This window comes from Gossypium raimondii, chromosome 2 (assembly GCF_025698545.1).
Source record: "Gossypium raimondii isolate GPD5lz chromosome 2, ASM2569854v1, whole genome shotgun sequence".
In the NCBI taxonomy this organism is placed as follows: domain Eukaryota; kingdom Viridiplantae; phylum Streptophyta; class Magnoliopsida; order Malvales; family Malvaceae; genus Gossypium; species Gossypium raimondii.
The window spans coordinates 44,851,289-44,873,205 of NC_068566.1; the positions used below are offsets into that span (position 1 = coordinate 44,851,289).

General features: G+C 33.0%; 1 protein-coding gene and 1 non-coding gene across 2 annotated transcripts; one reads left to right on the forward strand and one right to left on the reverse strand.

Moving 5' to 3' along the window:
* Positions 1-3,593: 3,593 nt before the first annotated feature.
* Positions 3,594-3,698, forward strand: LOC128039502 (small nucleolar RNA R71). The gene has a single exon (XR_008194003.1). It is a non-coding gene; the product is annotated as a small nucleolar RNA R71 (small nucleolar RNA).
* Positions 3,699-10,942: 7,244 nt separating this feature from the next.
* On the reverse strand, positions 10,943-12,099 carry LOC105789073 (ribulose bisphosphate carboxylase small subunit, chloroplastic 3). Its single transcript, XM_012616296.2, has 3 exons — positions 11,736-12,099; positions 11,535-11,666; positions 10,943-11,385 (listed from the first exon to the last, which is right to left on the reverse strand). The coding sequence occupies exons 1-3, from the start codon at positions 11,880-11,882 to the stop codon at positions 11,161-11,163; spliced, it is 504 nt and encodes a 167-aa protein (XP_012471750.1). The 5' UTR covers positions 11,883-12,099; the 3' UTR covers positions 10,943-11,160.
* Positions 12,100-21,917: the final 9,818 nt, after the last annotated feature.

The following is a 21,917-nucleotide window of genomic DNA, read 5'->3' on the forward strand; positions in this document are numbered from 1 at the left end:
GTTCATATTGAATCAAATGAACATAAATGAATAGAAATGGCTCAAACATGTCTGGCGTGTAGCTAGGGACCCTGATATTGTTCTGTCTTGCAAATTCTTAAAATATTGGCCCCGACTCCTTCATCCACTGTATCATCCAGTCTAGTTTAGGATGACTACTTTCACCAACTTCTTGTTGAGCTTGAGTCAACCCTTGTGACGAAGCTGGTGTAGCCCTCACTTCTTGCTGTTGTTTGTTCCAATCTTTTATTTGTTTGGCTCGTAATTCTACGTACTGCTGGAACAAAGTATCGCCAATAATGCTCCGAGATGGTTTCAGTGATTGTTCGATAGATACCATAGGAATGCCTACTCTTTTGCATAAGGTCGTCACTAAGTGGGGAAAGAACACTCCCGCTTTTTTGCCACTAATACATCTCTTTATGTTTTGATGGATCCACTTTCCAATACACACCTACTTTTTCTACAAAATAGCATATAGTAAAATTGCTCGAAAGGTATTAACGTTAGATACATTTAAAGTAGTGGTTATTCATGTACACAAATTGAATCCACATTTTGGCCTCTAGGAATACAATAGATTGACTGAAGGAGGTTGGGATACAAGTACATGTGAGGTATTTCTATTCACCCATTCCCTTTGTTAAGTAATTTATAATATTTTCCATATCTATATCTCTGAAGTATTCCAAATTGGTTTCACTGATAAAATCTTGGTCATAGAATGGAGCATCATAGAACTTGCAAATAATTTGAGAGGTTACTTTAACTTCTATCCTTTTCACAAATACAGTATCCCATATATGGTCGTCAGTATTTCTAGACTTATGATCCCGCAAAGATGCATAAAATTCTTGAGCTATCGGAACCACGACAATATCTTTCAAGATTGTCCAAAAGCATTCCCATCTATGATACCGAACTAGAGCCCATATCTCCTTACAATTGATCATCAATGGATCAAATCCCCTCTCTTGAATGAATCTATTCTCAAAAATTCATTAATTTGTCTAACTTTTATAGGAGGCATTGTCGTTAAACTAATAACTAAAGCAAAATATCAAGCAAAGAAATTCAATAGAACAGTAAAAGTCTAACTTGAGAACCCTTAACCTCGTAGAAGTTGTTGTATTCCTTGTTTCGTACAATGTCTTTTTTCCCTTGAGTGTTCCGGTCCTTTGTGGCACCAAGTATGATTGAAAGAAGAAAATTTTCCAAGTAAATGAAAAAGAAAAAGAAAAGAGTAAATTTTAAGGTTTAAGGGGTTTGAGAGGTTTTGAGAAAATAAGGGAGTTGAAAGATGTTTTAACTAAAGGTATAGTATAGATTTAGGTTAAAATAGGTGTTTTAAGGGTTACAAATTGAGTAAAGTGAGTTTTAATCCGCCGGGTTGTGTGAATGGGTCGGGTCAACCCTGCAGAAGATTATAGCGATGTCGCAACATATGGGTTCCGTGTCGCGACATCTCTGGCAATTTACCATTGTCACAACACCAGGGTTCAATGTCACGACACACTCTGGATTTTGGATTCTTAGGTGTATTGGCTTTGATGTCGCAACACACAAAATCTGTGTTGCGACATCGAAGTGATTTTCCCAATCTCATCGGTTCTGCCTTTGGTGTTGCGACACCGGTTCTATTTTCACAAAAAATTCCAATTTCTAGAGCGTTATGATTTTTATAAAAGATCAAGTTGATAAAAATTTAAATCTATACTAAACAATTAGCTAAATATACAATAATTTACAAAAGTGAAACAACAATTCAAATAATTTATGTCTTACTGTTGGATTCGTCCGATAGTATCATTAATTCACATATGAACGATCTTTCAGTTCTATCAGTATTCGCCCATCGTTCGTTGTGCCATTCCACATTTGCCCAGTTATCCCTTTCATTAAACCTGTTTTTTGGACTTGTACACATTAAAGGAAGTATTTCCTTGACTTGAGAGTGTTAGAAACAAATAATTCCTTACACTGTTCTCCTAATTCCCTCCTCCCTTCCTTGCTCGTTCGATGACCACATTTAAAAATTTCAGTCTCACCATTGATTTTCATGGTTAATTCATTCTTTTCTAAATAAATGATGGACCTAAAAGTGGCTAGAAAAAGTCTATCTAATAAGATCGGTGCCTCTCAATCTTCTTCAAAATCTAGAACCACAAAGTCTGTTGGGATGATGAAGTTGCACACTTTGACTAACACATTTTCCAATGCACCTTTCGGATGTACTGAAGATCTGTCAGCCAACTGTAGCGTTATTTGAGTATTTTTAAGACCCCTAACCTGAGTTATTCAAAAATAGACAAATTTATTAAATTAATAGTAGCCCTGAGGTCACATAGAGCTCTATTAAAATGAATGCTCCCTATCTTTATAGGAATAGTAAAACTTCTCGAGTCTTTCAATTTTTGGGCAACATGTTTTGAAATAATAACATTACAGGAAATGCTTATATTAACTTGTTCATCTACATTAATTTTCTTACGCCTAGATATAATTTCCTTTAAAAACTTGCCATGCTTAAAAACTTTATCAATTAGCTCAATTAAAGGCAGGTTAACGTTTAATGTTTTGAACAACTTTAGAAAACTTATGAATTTATCTTCATCCCACTTTTGTTTTCTTCTAGTCTTGAAGAGAGCGAGATATTTGCAACAACAGAATCTTTTGTCATTTTTTTATTTGGTTTAGCTACCGATACAATTACCTCATTTGGCTCTAGTTCTTCTTTAGCCTCTAGAGGTCTTTCTTGAAGATAATCAATATTCTCAAAGTTTACCTCCTAAATATGGTTTTCTAAGCTACTCAGCACTTTGCCCGATCAGAGCACTATTGTTTTCACATACTTTTTACCTTCCCTACGAGGATTATTTTTTGTATTCCTGGGAATACCTGTGTCAATTTGTCTTTTGATGTCACCCATCATGCTCATTTATTGGCTCATTTGATCTTCAAGTTTAGTCAATGTTCTTGTTGAGTTGGCGCACTCAAACTGCACTTGTTTTACGTTCATTCTCATTGATTGCATCGCCCCCTCGATTCTATCCAGATGTTGACCACATACAGTATAGTTACTTGGGCTGGCCCTATCCTAAGGTTTTTTCAAATATGGATGTTTATAGTTAGTGTTTTTAACTTTATTTGAATTATTACCTCATCCTTAGTTTCTTCTCCATCTCAGGTTTAGGTGATCTCTCCATCCAAGATTGTATATATTTGAATAGGGATTTTCACCCTTATTTCCAATGTAGTTTACATTCTCCGTAGGATTGTTGATATAATGGAAGAGCAGTTTGTCTCCCCCATACATAGACAGTGCATTATTTACAGATTCTATACAGTTAAGTCTATCCACTAATTTTTGGTACTTATCATCTTCTTGAATAGCTTTTACCGTAGTAGGTTTCTAGCCATATGTAAATCGTTTAATGGGCCACTGACAGGAGTTCAACATAATGTTTTCTATCAATTCGTACGCATCTTCGTACGTTTTATTCAAAAGGGCTCCTCCTACTACTTCATCTAATTCGGATCTTATATTTGCATCTAACTCATTGTAAAACACCTGCAATTGCATCCACTCAGGAAATCCATGGTACGAGCATTTTTGGTCAACGTTTTAAAACTTTCCCAAGCCTCATGAAAACTTTCCCCTTCCATTTATCTAAAAAAGCAATTTCTCTTCTTAGTTGAACCGCTTTGCTAATAGAGAAAAACTTCCATAAAAAATTTTTAGCAAGCTCACCCCACGTCATGATAGAACCTGGTGCCTGCGAATCTAACCAAGAAAAGGCATTATCAATCAAAGAAAAGGGGTACAACCGAAGACGAATAGCGTCATCAATGACGCTGTTGTACTTGAAAGTATCACAAAGTTGGAAAAACCATTTTAAGTGTTGATTCAGATCCTCTGTCATTTTGACCCTAAATTACAGATTATTCTGGATCATCTGAATCATTGTCGGTTTGATCTCGAAATTATTAGATGTAATAGTAAACCTCGTTATGCTCTCTTGAACCATGTCTAGACTTGGCAGACTTTAAACTGTCACCACTTGGATCCCTAGCTTAATACGACACTGCTGGTCTTAATTCCAAAGGTTCTAAGCGTGGATTCTCTAACTCAATTCCGTCCAATCAATTTGTGCATAATCTTTTATAAAATTATTACCAAAAATCTAGTGGATCGGTTGCATCTTGTCATGCAAAGGCTTATCAAACAGAATCAAGCAAGTTTTATTGTTAGGAGGAATATGTTAGACAATATCGTTGTTGCCCAAAAAGCAATCCATATGATCAATAACATTAAAAGTAAAAAGTGTTGGATGGAGATAAAAGCCAATCTTAAAAAAACATATGATAGAGTTCGATGGGTTTTCCTTAAAAACACTTTAGTGGATGTTGGCTTTCCTAGTTCCTTAGCGTCTTAATGTATTGTGTCACCTTAGTATCTATGAAACTACTTTGGAATGGCTCTATTATTGATGATTTCTTTTCTACCCAAAGGGTGTTGTAAGGGGATCCCTTATCCCTGTATCTTTTTGTCTTAAGAATGGAACGATTGGGTCATATGATATATCAGGCTATTAAGGAGAGGAAATGTGAGCACTTTATGCTTTTGAGAAAATGTCTTGCACTCTCTCATCTTTTCTTCGCAGATGCTTTGTTTCTATTTTGCAGAGCTGACTTTCAGCAGGCTGATGGAGTTAATGATATCTTGTCAATTTGATGCGGTCGTTGAAAGCACCAAAAATATCCTATCCCTAATAAATAATGTAAAAGAGTAGTAAAAGGGAAGTAGGGTCAAATCCTTAGGGACTGAACTTGTAAAATATATTGTTCCGTGAAATCCCAAGCAGACTCTTGCCCAAGAAAACTTGCGTTCCTCCAGTTGTCTCTTTTCGCCTTGGGTTCAATCCTCGACTTTTAGATGATCCTTCCCAAACCGAATAAGTCAGTTATAGTGGAAGAGGACGCCTACGACCACCAGCTCCAATGATTTAGACTTACGATTTAGTGGAACCTAACTCTAGCCAACAATCGTTTCTGTGGGATCGTCTTATGCTAGATCAACGCTTCTCAATGACGAATCCCACGCCATTTTGTCTATTGGGCTCACTAACCTCTGACGCAGTAAGCTAACGAACCGACTGTGCAACATTCCCAAAACATACAAAGCGACCGCCTTTGCATACGTTGAAAAGCTTACTTCTTAAGAGACATGGACGGAAGCATCAGCCTCGTAGTGCGGAAAAATGATGAATACTTTGCGAGAAGGCTAAGTACGGACTCTAAGCCTCAAGAACCTTTTTTGGGGAATATCGACAACCTTCGGCTAGATGGGTTTAGTCGCTCATGGTTGTGGTGGAAAAGAAAATAAATAAAATAAAAATGAAGATTTTATTAAAAGGAAATATGAGAAGAAAAAAAGCCTAAACTTTTGGGGAGAGAGTGTTTACAGAAAAAGATCCATCTCTTTTGAGTCACTTCACCCCTATTTATAGTGCTAGAGGAGATAGTCTAATCCTACTTAAATTTCTAAAAGATAGATACATTTAATTGAAGATAAATAAAGATAAATAAAATAAAATCCTAAAAATAATCCTTAATAATTATCTCAATATTAATTATACTAATATAATTAAAATATAGTTTAATAGAATAAAATCTCTTATTTTTGCATTTCAACCCTTGTGTCCTCCATGCTTGCACTTTTGGCACCAACTTTTCCTTGTGTCGCACATTGGCCCATTTTATCTCTAAATTCACGCTTTTTGCCATTAATTTTGCTTTTGCCTCAAATTTTGTCCCTATGAGATAAAAGATCATAAATAGCTCAAATTAGCAGGATCATACTCAGAATAAAAACATAATTAATACATAAAAATACGTTATTCTAGAGTGTTATCACAATTTTTTGTCAATTCTCTAGACATAAGATTATCAGACATAAGGCCCAAATCTTTTTCTCTAATAATACTCCAAAGGCGACCGCTTTGGCCATTAGCTAGCGACTTGGTTTTTCATGGTGACAGATTTGGGGAAGTATCTTAGGATGCCAATTTTTCACAAACGTGTGGCCTCAAACACTTTTCAATTTGTTATGGATAAAATGTGAGGTAAACTTAATGGATCGGATGCTAGTCGCCTCTCTATGGCTGGTAGAATTACTTTGGCTAAATTAGTATTTCTCGCCATCCCAAATTATTTTATGAGGACTACTCGTATCCCGGTCTCTATGTGTAAAGAGATTGAGAAGCTTGCATATAATTTTATTTGGAGTTTACTTCTATAAATACGAAGCCAACTCTTGTTAGTTGGATGGATTGTTGCATGTCGCTTGGTGAAAGAGGCTTGAGAATTCAGAGTCTTACCAAAATAACATTTTCCTCCTTAAGTGAATGTTCCATATATTGGCTAATATAGAGGCTTTTAAGGTTTGCATCCTTCGCAACAAGTACTACATGGACGGGTTGATTTCGAAGTCCATTGAGTGTACCAATTGTTCGTATGTGTGGCGCTCCTTTTCAAATGTTTGGTGTGAAGTTACAGAGGGTGTTGTTTGGTTTGTGGGTGATAGTCGTTTAATTAATTTTTGGAATTATAGTTGGATCAACGAGCTTGGCCCTCTTAAGCTATATTACATAAGTCGGGAGAGGATTGATGAAACTTTTCGTCTATGCGATCTAGTTATTGGCCATGGCAGTTGGGATTGGCAAGGTCTCAAATCTCTTTTACCTTAATCTATCCTTAATCAATTAACTAGATTGATGCCCTCTTACGTCATTAATGGCCTTGATACCTTTAACAACTTGCTTGGTGTTAATATTTTGAACCCTCAAAGTTCTTGCGTAAAAGTCTAGAAGATTATTGCTCCACAACATGTACAAGCTTTCCTTTGGCTTTTTAGTCGATCTCGTTTGCTCACTAATGGTGAAAGATGTCATAGAGATATAGCTGATGATGATTCATGTGCACAATGCGGTGCTCCGATGGAAACTGCATTGCACGATGTGAGAGATTGTTGTTTTCTTAGGGTGGGTTTGGATGGGTGATTAGGTGCGATGCGGTGCGTTTAGTTTACTTTTTGTCTCACGCTACAGTATCGCTACAGAATCTAATCTCACCGCCACCGCTGTTTTTACACTAACCGCAAGTAAACGCGCCGCCTATCCAAACTCACCCTTAGTGGAGTTTGGTGGTCCATCTTGCCAAGGGATCTTTGGAGCTCTTTCTTTTCATCAACGAAAGAGGAGTGGCTTAGTTGGAACTTTCAAGATGAAGGGAACATTACTGTTGTCGAGGGAGGTTTGCCACTTTGTGCTCTATTATTTGCTGGTTTTTATGAAACAGTCGAAATGACCTCATTTTTAAACATACTAGCAATAACAATTGTACAGGCCCAATTTTACCCAGGCCTTAAACACAAAACACAAATAATAAAACAAAATTAAGACAAAAAAGCCCAATTACAGACCCACAAGACCCGGGCCAAATAAAAAAACAACAGAGGCCCAATACCCAAGCCCGAAAACCAAAGTCAACTTAGGGTTTCAAAAACGAAAACCCTAAGCCAGATTTGCTGCTTGGACCTTTGGTCTTTTGTCACACTCGCCTGCACCCTTGGTCTCGGGTCACATGCGTCTGCCACCGCCGCTGTCACGTCGATCGTCTCCCATCAACCCTACAAAATGGAGCAAACACGCAAAGAGCAGTAAAAAATAGAAAAAATCGACTATAAAAGGCCGAGTATATTCTGTATTTTTTTACAACGAAAAAAATAAAAAGCAGATTAAAGATTAAAAAAGGTAGACTCCGGTGTTCTTTCTTTCTGTTATTGAGCATATTTCTTTATTTCTTTATTGTTTTTTTTTTGTTTTTTTACTATTATTTTTAAAAAAAATGAAAATAAAGAAGGAAAGGAAAATAGATTTACCGGTTTCGAAAGCCTGTCGCCGGAGACCGTCTTCGGTGTTGGAATTAGACTGAAAGGGGTACGAAATGCCCCTCCTTTTTCAGCCTCTTGGGACTAAAGGGCCTGATCTTTAGAGGGGATCGAGAACGGGGTTAAAAACCCACCTTTTTCTCGCTAAGACCACCTCTCGCGGCGGAGCCACGGTGTTGGTGACCAACGGTGGTGTCGAACGGGAAAGGGGGGGAGAGAACTGAGAGAGTTCTCTGTTTTTTTTTTTAAATAGTATGAGAATTCTTTTTTTTCCTTTTTTGTTTGCTATTTATACAGGCCACCATACGACGCCATTTTGAGCTTGAATATTATGACCAAAACGACGTTGTTTCGCCTAATAACCGAAAACCAAACCCGAATGAAGCCAGAATCCACGTGTTCTGGCTCGGAGGGGCTATTTGCTCATTTAGCCCCTCCGTTTATGCAGTATGGCAGCAATCTGGTCCTATTCAGAATTTTTTAAATTCGGCCATTTATTTTCGGATGTTTCATTTCAGTCCTGCGTGGAATGACGCGCATAAGGTTGGGGATAATTACCCAATCGGTCCCCCTCCTTCAGCGCGCATCACAGATTGATCTTTCGCCTTCTTTTATTTTTGATTTCTCCCCTGGGATTTTGTTTTGTTTTCAATTTAGTCCCGTTTATTATTATTAAAATAATTAGTTTTATTATTATTGCATTTATCATTATAATTATTATTTACCCATTTATACCGTTTTTAAATTTTGTTATACATATATACATACATATTTTTACAGTATGTGTACACATATAAATTTTCAAGTTTGTTTATATATATATACCTACCTAGATATATATTATTTATGCTTTATACTTTATATATGTATACACATACTTTTACTTTTGTGAACACATACACATATTCATATATTTTTTATATTTTCATAATTTATATAGATACCTACATATTTTTAGATATATACATACCTATGTCTTTTACGCTTTATAATTTATATATACATAAATATTTATATTCGTTTATATATATATACATGTATATAAACTCACGCATTTTATAATTTATAATTTAAATATACTAATGTATATACGTAAATATTTTATCTCTTATTATTCGTAATGTTATTGTCGTTCTATTTGATATTTATTTATTTATTTATTCATGTGTTCATTATTATTTTTAGGAAATGTTTTAGTTTTATTATTATTATTATTTCATATATACTTGACTTTTTATTTTATGTATTTTATTTCTTTTTTGATTATTGCTTATATTAGTTGTGCTTGTATCATCATTATCATTTTATTATACATGTTAATATTGCCTTTATTCCTACCATTTTATGTTAAGTTAATTTTATTTAATATGGTTTTAAAATAAATAAAATTTTGTATTTTGAAATTTGAGAAGATCGTGCCCTAACTTATGGGGTTTCGATCTTCACGACAAATTCAAATACACGAATCATTTCAAACAAATTTTTTAAATGTTCTCGGGAACTAACAAAAGATCGTGTTTTAACTCACGGGACATGACCTTTTTTAAACTCGAGATAATCAAACTCTTTCAAAATAAATAATTTTTTTTAGCATTCATTCTCGTATCGGGAATTTTAGATATTGTATCATAACTTACGGGATGTGATTCTTTTTCTCGAATAACGTGAAAATATGCTTCTCTCCCTAAATTGATACAAGTTTTTTTTTAAAATAACAAGGATCTTGTTTCGAACCTTTTTTAAAAATTTTTTATTTTCAACATTAAGACATTAATTAATCAACTAGGTACCAATTTTGGGCGTTACGAGGGTACTAATTCTTCCTCATACGTAACCGACTCCCGAACCCATTTTCTTGAATTTCGTGGACCCAAAATTGTGTTTTAATAAAATCAAATTGTTTATTAAAAATAACCACTTCTCGAGGTGGCCCGATCACACCTCATCAAAAGAAATTGGTAGCGACTCCCATTTTCGTTTTAATTTTTAAAATTCAAGTCGACCCCATTTTCACAAAAAAATGGTGTCAACAACAATGAATACTTACTCTCAACCAGTTTTGCATGGGCTAGGAGTCTTGCAAATGCAAAGAGGAAAACTAGTCTTGAGAGCAACCATATCACTTGGAAGCATTGGCAAGTACCGCCTGAAGGGTGGGTTAAGCTGAACTCTGATGGGTTTCTTATGAGCCACTTATCTCGCGCAGCTATAGGGGGGTGATCCGAGGTTCATGTGGCGAATGGTTAGCTGGTTTTTCGGTGACAGTTGGAGCTTCTAATATTTTTCAGATAGAAGCAAGAGCAGTGGATGAGGGCCTTTTGCTTGCGTGGTCTAGAGGCTTTCGACACATAGAAGTTGAATGCTTTACAGATTGAGTTTGTTGGAAAAGGCTATGCTGCTGAAATTAATTTATTAGAGATGCGCTTGATCCATGATATTTGCAGTAGGAATTGGCATGTTAAATTTTGCTATATATAAAAAAGGGAGAGTAACAAAGTGGGAGACTGCTTGGCTAAAGCTGCAATGGGAGAATACAACCGACTGCGGATTTTAATGACCCCCCAAGCTACATTCAGAAGCTGCTGGATGAAGATATGCAAGTGCCAATGGATGCTTTGAAGAATTTTCAGTCTGCTGGCAGCTAGGCTTCTTTAGCTTTTCTTTATTGTACCGAAAAAAATTAATTATTTTAAAAAGTGGGATTTGAGGTTTTGGACAGTGCGGATCAAATTGTTTACGAAAACTACCGACTCCGTTGTCTCCTCGGATATATTTTCCTTTTTTTAAACAAAAAGAAATCTTTTGATTCAAAACCAATTGATGAAAAATCACTAAAACTGATCGAGCTCTACAATGCTTCTCCTCCTTCGCCGTTGAGAAGAAACCCAAAACCATGTGCTAATAAAATGTCACATCCACTTGTGTATTAGCTTTTTTAAGCCATTATAATTATCATTATATTTTAATAAAAGTAAGTGCGTGCCTAAGCCATTATAATAATCATAGTTGTTTTAATAAAAGCAAACAAGTGGCCGAAACAAAACAACCCACCACACTTATAATCATCCACCGGCTGTCGTATTGTCATCCATCGAAAAGACAGAAGAAAGAGAGATCATATAGCATTATTCTACAAATAAAAAGGAATAGGAATAGACTGGGGAAATCCGAGTAGGCAGCTAGCTGCTGATCAGTCGGTGGTGGTGGTTTCAATTAGGTTTGTGAATGACAAAGGACATGCACTGAGCTTGGTGCTTGTTGTCAAATGCCAGGCAACGGATATAAGCATTGGGGTATGCCTTTTTGCACTCGTGAATTTCTTTCAGGACTTGAGAAGAGTCGTTGCACCCAAACATCGGCAGCTTCCATAGAGTCCAATACCTCCCATCATAGTACCCTGGAATGCTGCTATTCTCCCTGTGGACAGCCCCCACCTAACATTTTTAAAAGGAAAACCAGTTTTTAAACTGTTACAACGTTGAAAAATATTGATTCCAGGAACTGATCTCTACCTTTTATCATTTAATTAGACCTAGGTTAGCTGATTCTTAGAGGAAGTTACAGAAAATAAAATTATTATTACCTCATCAAATTCAAGACAAGGAATCCACCCTTTTTTCATCATGTAATCAATTTCCTTTGCAATCGAGTCATCTGAGAGAGGTGGAAGGTAAGAAAGCGTCTCAAACTTCTTGTTGTTGATTGGATTCCATGTCTGTTAAAATCACAAGGCAAAGTCAGATGAACCACATAATAATATTAGAACTGAAACCAATGACAGTACCTTCATGCAGTGGGTTCTTGAACCGTTGGACACAGTTTTCCGGCTCCATGAAATAGAACCATTAGTTGGAACCAGCTTTGAAACATTGGTTTTCAGGCCAACAAAACCAGAACCAGCGATTGGTGATGCAAAGATTCCGGTAGACATCTCGGAGGCTGGATTTGGAGGTTGAAAGAAAATTGGGTAAGCTATAAAAGGAGTGATTGTGTATAAATGATGAGTAGAGTAGTTTATGTTGAGGTAATGGACATGGGAATGGAAGAAATAAAAGACAAAAGGAGTTGGCTTTGATGCCTGTAAGCTGATGTATAGTTTGTTGAAGGGAAAGCAAGTTGTTACTGAAAAGACGATTTGTTCAAAGACTGAAGGTATTTCTAATGCTCTTTAGCTTCGGTTTTATCACCAACTTCCCCGCAATTTTCTTTTACCATTTTATTTTTCACCACCCTTCGGCCGTACGTTTGGCAAGCAGTGAAAAGGGTGGGAAATTGCGAGCATTAGAAGCCAATGGTTTCCACTGAGCTGCTTGTGCTACAAAGTCCAAGACATTGGCATGGTCGCGTCAAAATAATTGAAATAATGAAAATGGATTTCGTTTTGAGTATTTAAATTTAGTAGGAATTTTGAAGTCGATTTTTATTACAAAGTTTTAAGATATACAGCGATTGAGGAAATATGAATGAGAGAGTGCGGGTTTTTGTAAACCTGAATTCATTCATTCTGACTTGTTGATATAAAGTAGTTGAACTCATATAGTATTTAGTGACCAACGACATCACATTCTCAACGAGTGCATGAATACTTGAGTACTGGATGGTCTGCACTTTTTTGGGTGGTTGTGAAGAAATGCGAGACTAATGAATAATTTTTATTTTATTGCCTGCTTGCTTACTACTCAAGTGTACTTCCAACTTACCACATGTCCTTGCACGGATGAGGGTATAACAATATTTCCCCTCTAGTTGAAGTCGAAAGGGGTGTTATAAAGTGACCCTTCTCAATACGCCTCATAATGTTCTCCTTTCTTCATTTAACTACCTTTTTTGTGGATGATAACCTTATATGACAATGAAATATTGTGTTGAAAACTCTTGAGATTTTTTCATAAATGTACTTTGAAAATTATGTTTCTAGGGAATCGTGATAATGATAAACAATTGATAAGTGTTAAAAGTAACATATTTTAATTTTATTCTTAACATGCTTTTGGGTGATTATCCGATGTCAATTGTGAATTTTATACTCATAATCCTTTAAATTCATGTTTTAATACTTAATAGAGCACTTGGGAGTAAAAGGAGTGAAAAACGAGTGAAAACTAGAGCGTCGGAGCAAGTTATAGATGCCACACGAGCTAAACCATAACACATGGCCAGACCACACAGTCGTGTGACCCACACAGGCGTGTAATAGGTCATATTGATTTCAAGAGATTGCACACTGAACAATACAAAATCGTAATTTTTAGATTTTTCAGGTATTTTATGACGTATATATGACAAAAATAAGAAGATAAGAGAGAAAAGAAAATAACTCGAAAAACACCATTGAAGCTGACTTTAAAGTATAATTTCGTCAAGATTGAATATTCCCAATTGATTTCTTAGGAAGTTATCATGAATTTTTTTATTTCTTTTGGTTATATTGTATCTTGGATATTTCTATTTTCAAGCATGAATTAATTTTCTAAATAACTAGAGAGAACAACCCTATGATGGATTATGTCATTTGATTTTTATTTTACTTAATAAATTTTAGTTTCTTATTCTCAATTATGTGTGCTTAATTCTTGATTTAATATTTCTAGATTATTAATTCATGTTCAATGTGCTTAAATCGGTGGTTGAAAAGACCCTGTTTAAGAGTAGATCTTGCTTAACTGAATGGAGTTACATGCAATCCTAGAAATAGGACAACATAAATTTATTGGATTAGAGTCAAATCTAATAGGGGAATTCATAGCACGAGTTAATACGATAATAAGGGTTTTAATTATAAAGAAATTTCAATTAATGAACCTAGAGTCAATTGTTCTTATGCTCGAAAGAGATATTAGCATAATTTAGGGATTTCTACGGATCAATGTGTTAAGTAAAAAATTGCTTAATTTAGATTAATAGTAATAGATGAAATCTGAGTAGCTTCTTTCCTAGGTATTGTTTCCTTTCTTGGTTTTTATTCAACTATTTTCATGATTTGTTTTTTGCAAGATTCGTTAGTAATTAAATTAGTTAATTTTAGTTTTAATCAATCATTCAAACTATTCGGTTAAATAATAGAAAGACGATAATTACTAGTACTTGTAGTCCTCGTGAGAATGATATCTTTGTCCATTATAGTTATACTATTAATTGATAAGTGCACTTACCTTAGTCAAATTTTTAGTTAGTTTCATGAACATCTAGTTTTTGGCGTCATTACCAAGACTATAATATTATGAAAACTTTATTTCTATTAATTTAGTAATTTTTATTTTTAATTTAATACTTTTTAAATTTAATTTTTAAATTCTGATTTTTCTTTTATTTGATTCTTACAGGTTCCTTTGGTTTATGACTGGAGGTAACCCATTGGAACCATTAGTTTTTTATAGTGAGATCGAAAAAAATGTTCGTAGAATCGAAAAGAGGTTTGACAAGCAAGGCAACGTCAATAGATTTTCATAAATAATCAAGAGCAAAAGGATATTACTGTGGAGATAGATAACAATCCTGTTAATTCGCAACTTCTTGCACGTCTTGCTCCTCAGACTATGTATGACTATGCTAAGCCCACTCTGATTGGGGCAGAATCGAGTATTGTCAGACTGACTATTGCTGCAAATAATTTTAAGATTAAGCCGAACACAATTCAGATGGTGCAACAATATGTTCAGTTTGATAGGTTGTAAGATGAAATTTTGAATGTTCATTTAGCTAACCTTTTGGAGATCTGTGACACATTTAATATCAATGGCGTTACTGATGATGTCATACACTTACGGTTCTGTGACACACACGGTCTGAGTGAAGTCGCACGGTCTGGTGACACGGTTGTGTGACCCATATGTCCTTATTATATACCATTATGAAAACCACTCAATAAGTGCTCGTCCTTACATCAAAGTATACGAGTCATGCATACATAATCCATCATCCACTCAAGATTAATGTATGACATACTATGAACATCACAAGTGAATATACTCATAAACGGATCTAGGATCTATTCTAGTCGAAACCTGTTCGATGTACTGATAGTCCAGCTAGTCACATCTATGTCTTTATCTTCTAGGAGTCATTCGCTCCGATACCCATGGCAATGTATCTCCCCACTTAGACTCGATAGGCGACATTAATTTTTCAATCGGTTTGTTCATTTCTATTTACACCAAGGATGTGTTTAGATTATATACTAATATATGTTGTCTTTTCATTTTACAATCTAACCACGTAATATCACTTATTCTTAATTAAACACTATATAATCAGTGAGCCAATATTTACTTTCATTTTGCTTTGCGTTCAAAAACCGTTGAGGACAATATATGAAGATATTAATGAAACTAATAGATATTTTATTTAATCAAATTGTTCAAAAATACAAGTACGTATAAAAGAAATCACTACACTAAGGGCACTATATCCCAATAGTTGGAAACTTAATTTTACTAAAGATTTTAATGAAAATTCAAAGGATTTTTGCTAGGATTTATCTTTAATGAATGAGAGGATGAAATTGTAAGATAATGAACTTTTCTTCTCTTTTCTTTGGTTGACATGAAGAAGAAGGATGGAGAGTTTCTCCATCTTTCCATAAAAATATCCTATTAATTTAATGAATAAAAAATAATTTAATTTAATAAAAAATCTATCTAAGATTAAAACTCAAATGCCATCAAATTCAATGGCTCTAAATAATGCGAACTTTTACCTAGTTTTCTTATTTAATAATTCTATAATTATCCACTTTGAAAAATAACCCTTTTGCCCTTAGAATCTTTACAATTCATCCTTTGAGTGACTATTCACTTTTGGTGCGATTACAATTCTAATCCTTCTACATTTTTCCATTAATTCAATTTTATCGTTTTATATTTTAAATTCACATTTTGACCCCTACACTTTTCACAACTTTAATTTATTCTATACATTGGATTAATATCTCTCAATATATTAGTCTTTTCAACTTCCTTTGATATCCAACTATCTTCTCTTTTTCACTACTAAATCTCATTTTATTTACTCTAAAAATCTACTCATGTATTCTAGAGATAACTCTACCTATGATCTAGGGTTTTAGGGATGTTATAGGAACTAATTTGAAAAATATTAAAAGTGTAATGAAATTTGTAAACAAGTGAATTTAAGAAGGAAATTACCGTCTAAAAATGAATCAAATAATAAGTAAAGAAATTAGTGAAATGGAATATAGTTAATAACAAAAGTAATGTGAACATAAATTCGAGTAAGCGCATGAATGTGACATATTAGTTAGTGAGAATGTGAGAAAATGGAAGAATTAAGTATAAGCTTTCTAAAAGAAAGATGAAATTCTATTGAAAAGTGATATGTGAAGTGAATTCTAAATAATATGATTTGTAGTGAAATGATTCATAAATAATTAAGAAAAGTAAATAAGTGAAGTAATTAAAATAATAAAAGTCTATCATAAGTGAATATGAGTGAAATTCAATAAATTAATTGTAAAGTATATAAGAAGTGAAAATTAATGATTAAGAAAATGTAAAAGTGAAAACGAAAAGTGATATGTAAAGTTAGTGAAAGAATGTTTTATAAGTGAATGAATTGATGAACGATGTGAAGTGGTTATGAAAATATGTGATATGGAAAAAAGTGACATGTAAAAGTGTATATTTGAATATGAAGACCAAATGTGATGAAAGAATAAAAAAAATGTTCACAAGTGAATAAGATAATGTAAAGTCCCTAATAAATAAGGTAGAACTAGTGGGAATAAATGGCATGCCATAAGAATACCCTCAACGCACTTAAGTGTGATTAGCACTTCGAAGTGTGACCTGCACTATGATACACAAGTTTGATTAGCACTTTAGCGTTCCAATGTGATTCCGCACAACCTTCTCTGTTCTCAATCATTTACTAATGGCCAAGTGAAGTAAGTGGTAAGTGAAGATTTTTAACTTTAAGTTATATTACTTTAAATAAGTATTTGATAAAGTAATAATGAAGAGATTACAATATGAAATAATTGAATGAATGTGTTTAAAATGAACTTATATTTAATAATAAGATAAGTATAAAGTTTATATGAGTACTTACTAAGCTTCTATGAAACTTAAGGCATTATTTTCAAACAATTAAATTGGAGAAAGAGATTGAGAGGAAAGAGTTCATGTTAGGATCGACCCGATTAAGCAACAAGAAAAAAAATAGTGGAATAAATTGAGAAATTGAACACAAAAAATTTAACGTGGAAAAACCTCTCCAAAAAGGATAAAAATACCACGGGAAAAGATAATTTTACTATAATGGCAAAAAAACGAAGAGTACAAAAGATGGAGATAAAAACTAAAACCCGAAAACAAAGAACCCTCAAAACGTAAACACAAAATTCTCTAAATGTGTTATGAGTTCTAATCTCTAATGGGTGTATTTTCTAAGGTTGTAAAAGAACCTATTTATAGGTTAAATTAGTAGGTCAAATAAACTATGCTAATAAATGATAAATATATTATACTAATAAATATTAAATCTTCTAGAAATAAAATAAATTTTGTTTAACTTGACTTGCAAGCAATCTCTTAGAATTTGGGTCACACAACTCTGACAGTTCACGTGTGGCAATTTAGGTCACATCTCATAAACATTGCAAGGTTTCTGATGTATGGACTTTAAACTATGGTACTAGTGTGGCATGTACTTAGGTATTCAAACTAAAATGAAAGTGTTCAAATAGATAGTGCAATGGCATAAAGATAAGTTGTGTTTAAGATGAAATGTTTTGACCCTTTGTGGCATATTTGTTGGAAATTGAACATAAATGAGTTGTATGATTATTTGAATTATTTTTAAGAGTATTTTGAGGTCTAAGAATGATTGAGGATGATTGCAAATGATTAAAGTATGAATTGGTATGTTTTAAAGTGTCATTAAGCTTGATTTTGGCTCCCTTGTATCCAAGTCTCGATACTTAAGGTCTAATTATCGATACTTATAACTTTGAACCTAAAAATCTATAGTAACAAGCATAAGCCTTAATACTTAAGGTGCCTTGCTCTAAGAAAATGTTGTTTTTAAGCCTTGAAAGGCTTTTAAATGACTTTAGAATGCTCCCACTTCATAGTAGGATCCTCTGGAATGGTTTTAAGCGTCATATAAGAAAAAAATAAAGCTTAAAACATATGTGAAAATTGAGAAGTCTTATAGGTAATTGAATGTAGCATCTCTTGCTCGAGTTAGAAACTAGACTCGGGGTGTTGCATCTACACTATGTTTCATTCGACTACTAACTTAAGCATCAAAATGTGCTTTAGAGAGAAGTCCTCTAGTGACCACTAATCGTGTTTCTCTCTTTATAGATGTTCTGAAGTTCCCATAGTTTGAGATAAATCAGATGGTCTCTAATCTAGTTTATTCACTGCATTGGAAAGACCTTGTTCATGTTTAGAACACCTTCTAAGACCATATTTTTAGTTGATATGCCACATCAGGAAGACTTGGTCATGCCGAGATCGTCCTACGAAATCATCTTAAGGCTCATTTGTAACACTCCTTACCTAAGCCTAATATTTGATCCCAATAGGAAATGTTACATTCAACCATCAAAGCTAATTTTCAATTCACACTCATAATTATAACTCTTTTTAGTTAAATATGAAATTTTAAAACATTCCCAAACTTAACGAAGCATTTAATCATCAACTTACTCTCTAACATCATTTAAAATAACATATACTCAACCATTATCATTCGAGTATGAAGTCATTACCAAAAGTTCAAAATGTTCAAACTTAAACATAACTCAACTTCAAGTCACTAAGCAACTACTCAAAATACACTAGACCTAACTTTAGTTCTTATGTACATGTCATACTAAAAACCATAATTTAAACATAAAAGGTAGTTATACTCTTCAAGGCCCAAGGTGATGTGATTCAAAACGAGTAGAATCTCAATCCAATCTTCTCAAGTTTAACCTTTAATCTACATGTAGAAATTAATAACACGTTACACAATTGAATTGCTTAGGTTCCTTACCTTTCCATTTAGTATATGATTATAATTTGAGTATATCAAATTAACATTAAAGTAAAATTTATCATTACACATAAATATTAAAGTTCATAGATAACTTACCAATTCCCATTTTTAATTTAGCCTTAGTAAACTCTGGTGAACTATAGCTAGATAAGTAGAATAATAAATCAATCGCACAAAAGATTATATAAATAATGAATGAATAAACAAAATTGCACCTTTGGTGTGATAGCTCATGTATACTAGAAGCACAAGTGTGCTATGCACAGTAAGCGCAAGATGCATATTCTTAAATTCAAATGTGCGCAAACAGAATTCTTAATGGCATGCAATTTGTATCCAATTAGTTTAAACCTTGTTTATTTGAGTCATTTAATATCATGATTAATTATAGGCAAAATTTCATAATCTTAGATCATATTAGCCTTTCCAAATCACATATTAACAACCATCTAATCAATTTAAATAATTCGACTTTCAAAATAAGGTTGTCAACTTGAGTACTAGTTACTAAAATTTTTATATCTAAGTCCAAAAAAACTAAAATCAAGATTCATTAACTTTTTTAGAAACTAGACTTAATAATATTTCATCCATAAAAATTTTAGTATTTAATTCCTTACCCAACAATTTTTTAAAGTTACTTCAGTGTTGTTGCCAGCAATGTTTTTTAAACTGGACTGGTGGTTGAACTGGTCAAGCTATCGGTTCACCGGTTTGACTAGTCTGATCGGTCCAACTAGTTCGATTAAAAAATATTAAAAATTTGTAAAAATAAAAAAATTAAAAACCCCGGTTCAATCATCGGTTTAATTGGTTCAACCACCGGTTCACAGTCTAATTAGTTCAAAGTCACTTTTCGAATCGATCCTCCAGCCAGTTCTCGATTCAACCTATTCGACCGGTTGATTTGGTTCAAACAACACTGGCTGCCAGACAACTATGACCTTTCATCACTTAAAAGTTTTTGATGAATTTTTAAAGTTAATTTTTTGTTGAGACTTGAATATGAACTTTAACCCTTTCAAGCTTTCAATATTCATACTTCATTTATTAATTCTTTAATTTAAATATGATTCTAAATCATAGTTTATAAAATTTCTAACTAAATCCAAGCATGGTAAATAAGAGTTCAAAAAAGTACGTACTTTACTTTAGCTTGAAAAAGTAAGTTAAGCCTTCTTCCTTCTTTCACTCTTTTCCTTTATGGAGACCACTTTTTCCATTTCCCTTCTCTTCCTCTTCATTAAGAAAGAAAATCAAAATACATATCCAATATCAATTTCTTATGTTTCTACTTAAAATAAACATAAATACATGATGAAAATATGAGTTTTTCACCTTGTCTTCTCAACTACCTCTCATTCACTAAACTTTCTCTCACTTCCAACCATGGGTTATTGAATTAAGAGGTGAATCTAAGCAGGGCAGGTAGGGGCTTTGGTACCCAAAAATGAAAAATTTTCATTTTAGTCTTCTTAGAAATAGAAAAATTATAAATTAATATATAATGAAATTACATTTTAGCTCCTTCAAAATGAAAGATTTTCAATTCAATTCTCTTCTAAATAAAGAAGTTATAAATTAATATATAATCAAATTACAGTTTAACCCCTAAAAATAAAATAAAAACTTTTGTTTAGTCCATTAAAAAATAGTAAAATTATAAATTAATACATAATAAACTTATATTTTAATCAATGAAAAAATTATAGTTAAGTATTGGCCCTGCTAAAATTTTTCTGGCTTTGCCCCTATTTAAATTCTAACATGTAGCTACATTTCATTTAGAATTTCATGAGAAACAAAAGGTTTTGGTTACATTTTTTATTGATTAGATGAAAGAGATGAAACAAGATGAAAAAGAGCAAGTCTTATTTTCCTTTGTTGCCATGGGGTAGAGAAGATGTGTACATAATTCTATATTAAAAAAAAATCTAACACAGATAAAAACATCTACTTAGATTTGATGGTCTAAATTTAATTTTTTACTTAATTTAATGGTCCAAAAGCATTCAAGAGTAACTAACTTTTCTTTTTACTCTTAATACATCTTCTTGTTAATTGTCTATTTTACCTTTTATAATTTTTATATTCATCCTTGGACCTATGGTCACTTTTTGATATAATTACACTTTTAACCCTTTCACCTCTATTTCTTTACAATTTAGTCTATACATCGATTTAATAAATTAAAATATATCATTTCTAATGACTTTCTTTGATGTCCAATTACATCCTTTAATTTTTATCGATTAAATGCAATTCATTACTAGAGAAATTTTCACTAAATATTTTCCCGAAATAGTATTATTTATGACATCAGAGATTTAGGGGCATTATATCACCTATCACGTCGAGATCATCTCAAACATTACCATCACTAAAGTTTAACTTTGAGAATGTTCGACCTTAAGATCATCTTTGAGACTTCGGATGTTCATTTGCAAACCCAGACATCTTATTCGAGATCATCTCAAACGTTGCCATCACTAGAGATCATCTTTGAAGAAGGTTCACCTTTGCTTGTTAGCATCCCTCCTATCTTTAGATCCACTTCTGTAGGTGTTATAGTGTGAAAACTTTTCCGCCCTCAACATTTTTTATATAAAATTACAGTCAATTTTTTTGAATTAATATCATATTAGTATTATTTATATTAAACTTAAATTATTAATATTTTTTGGTACATTAAAATTATTACTTTAAGAGAAATATTTCATAAATATGAAAAATAATGATATATTAATAGGAATATGATATGATTATCTAATAATATTAAAAAGATATTTTTGAACGAATATTAAGAAGTTATTAAAATGATGTGAAATATATTTTCCGTCAAAAGAAAAAAAAGATTAATATATTCGCTTGGCCTATCATTTTTGGTTGTTTTTATGTTCCCATTATTTACTTTTGGTTTTCTATTAAATAAAAAAATAATTTTTATTTTTGACTTGAG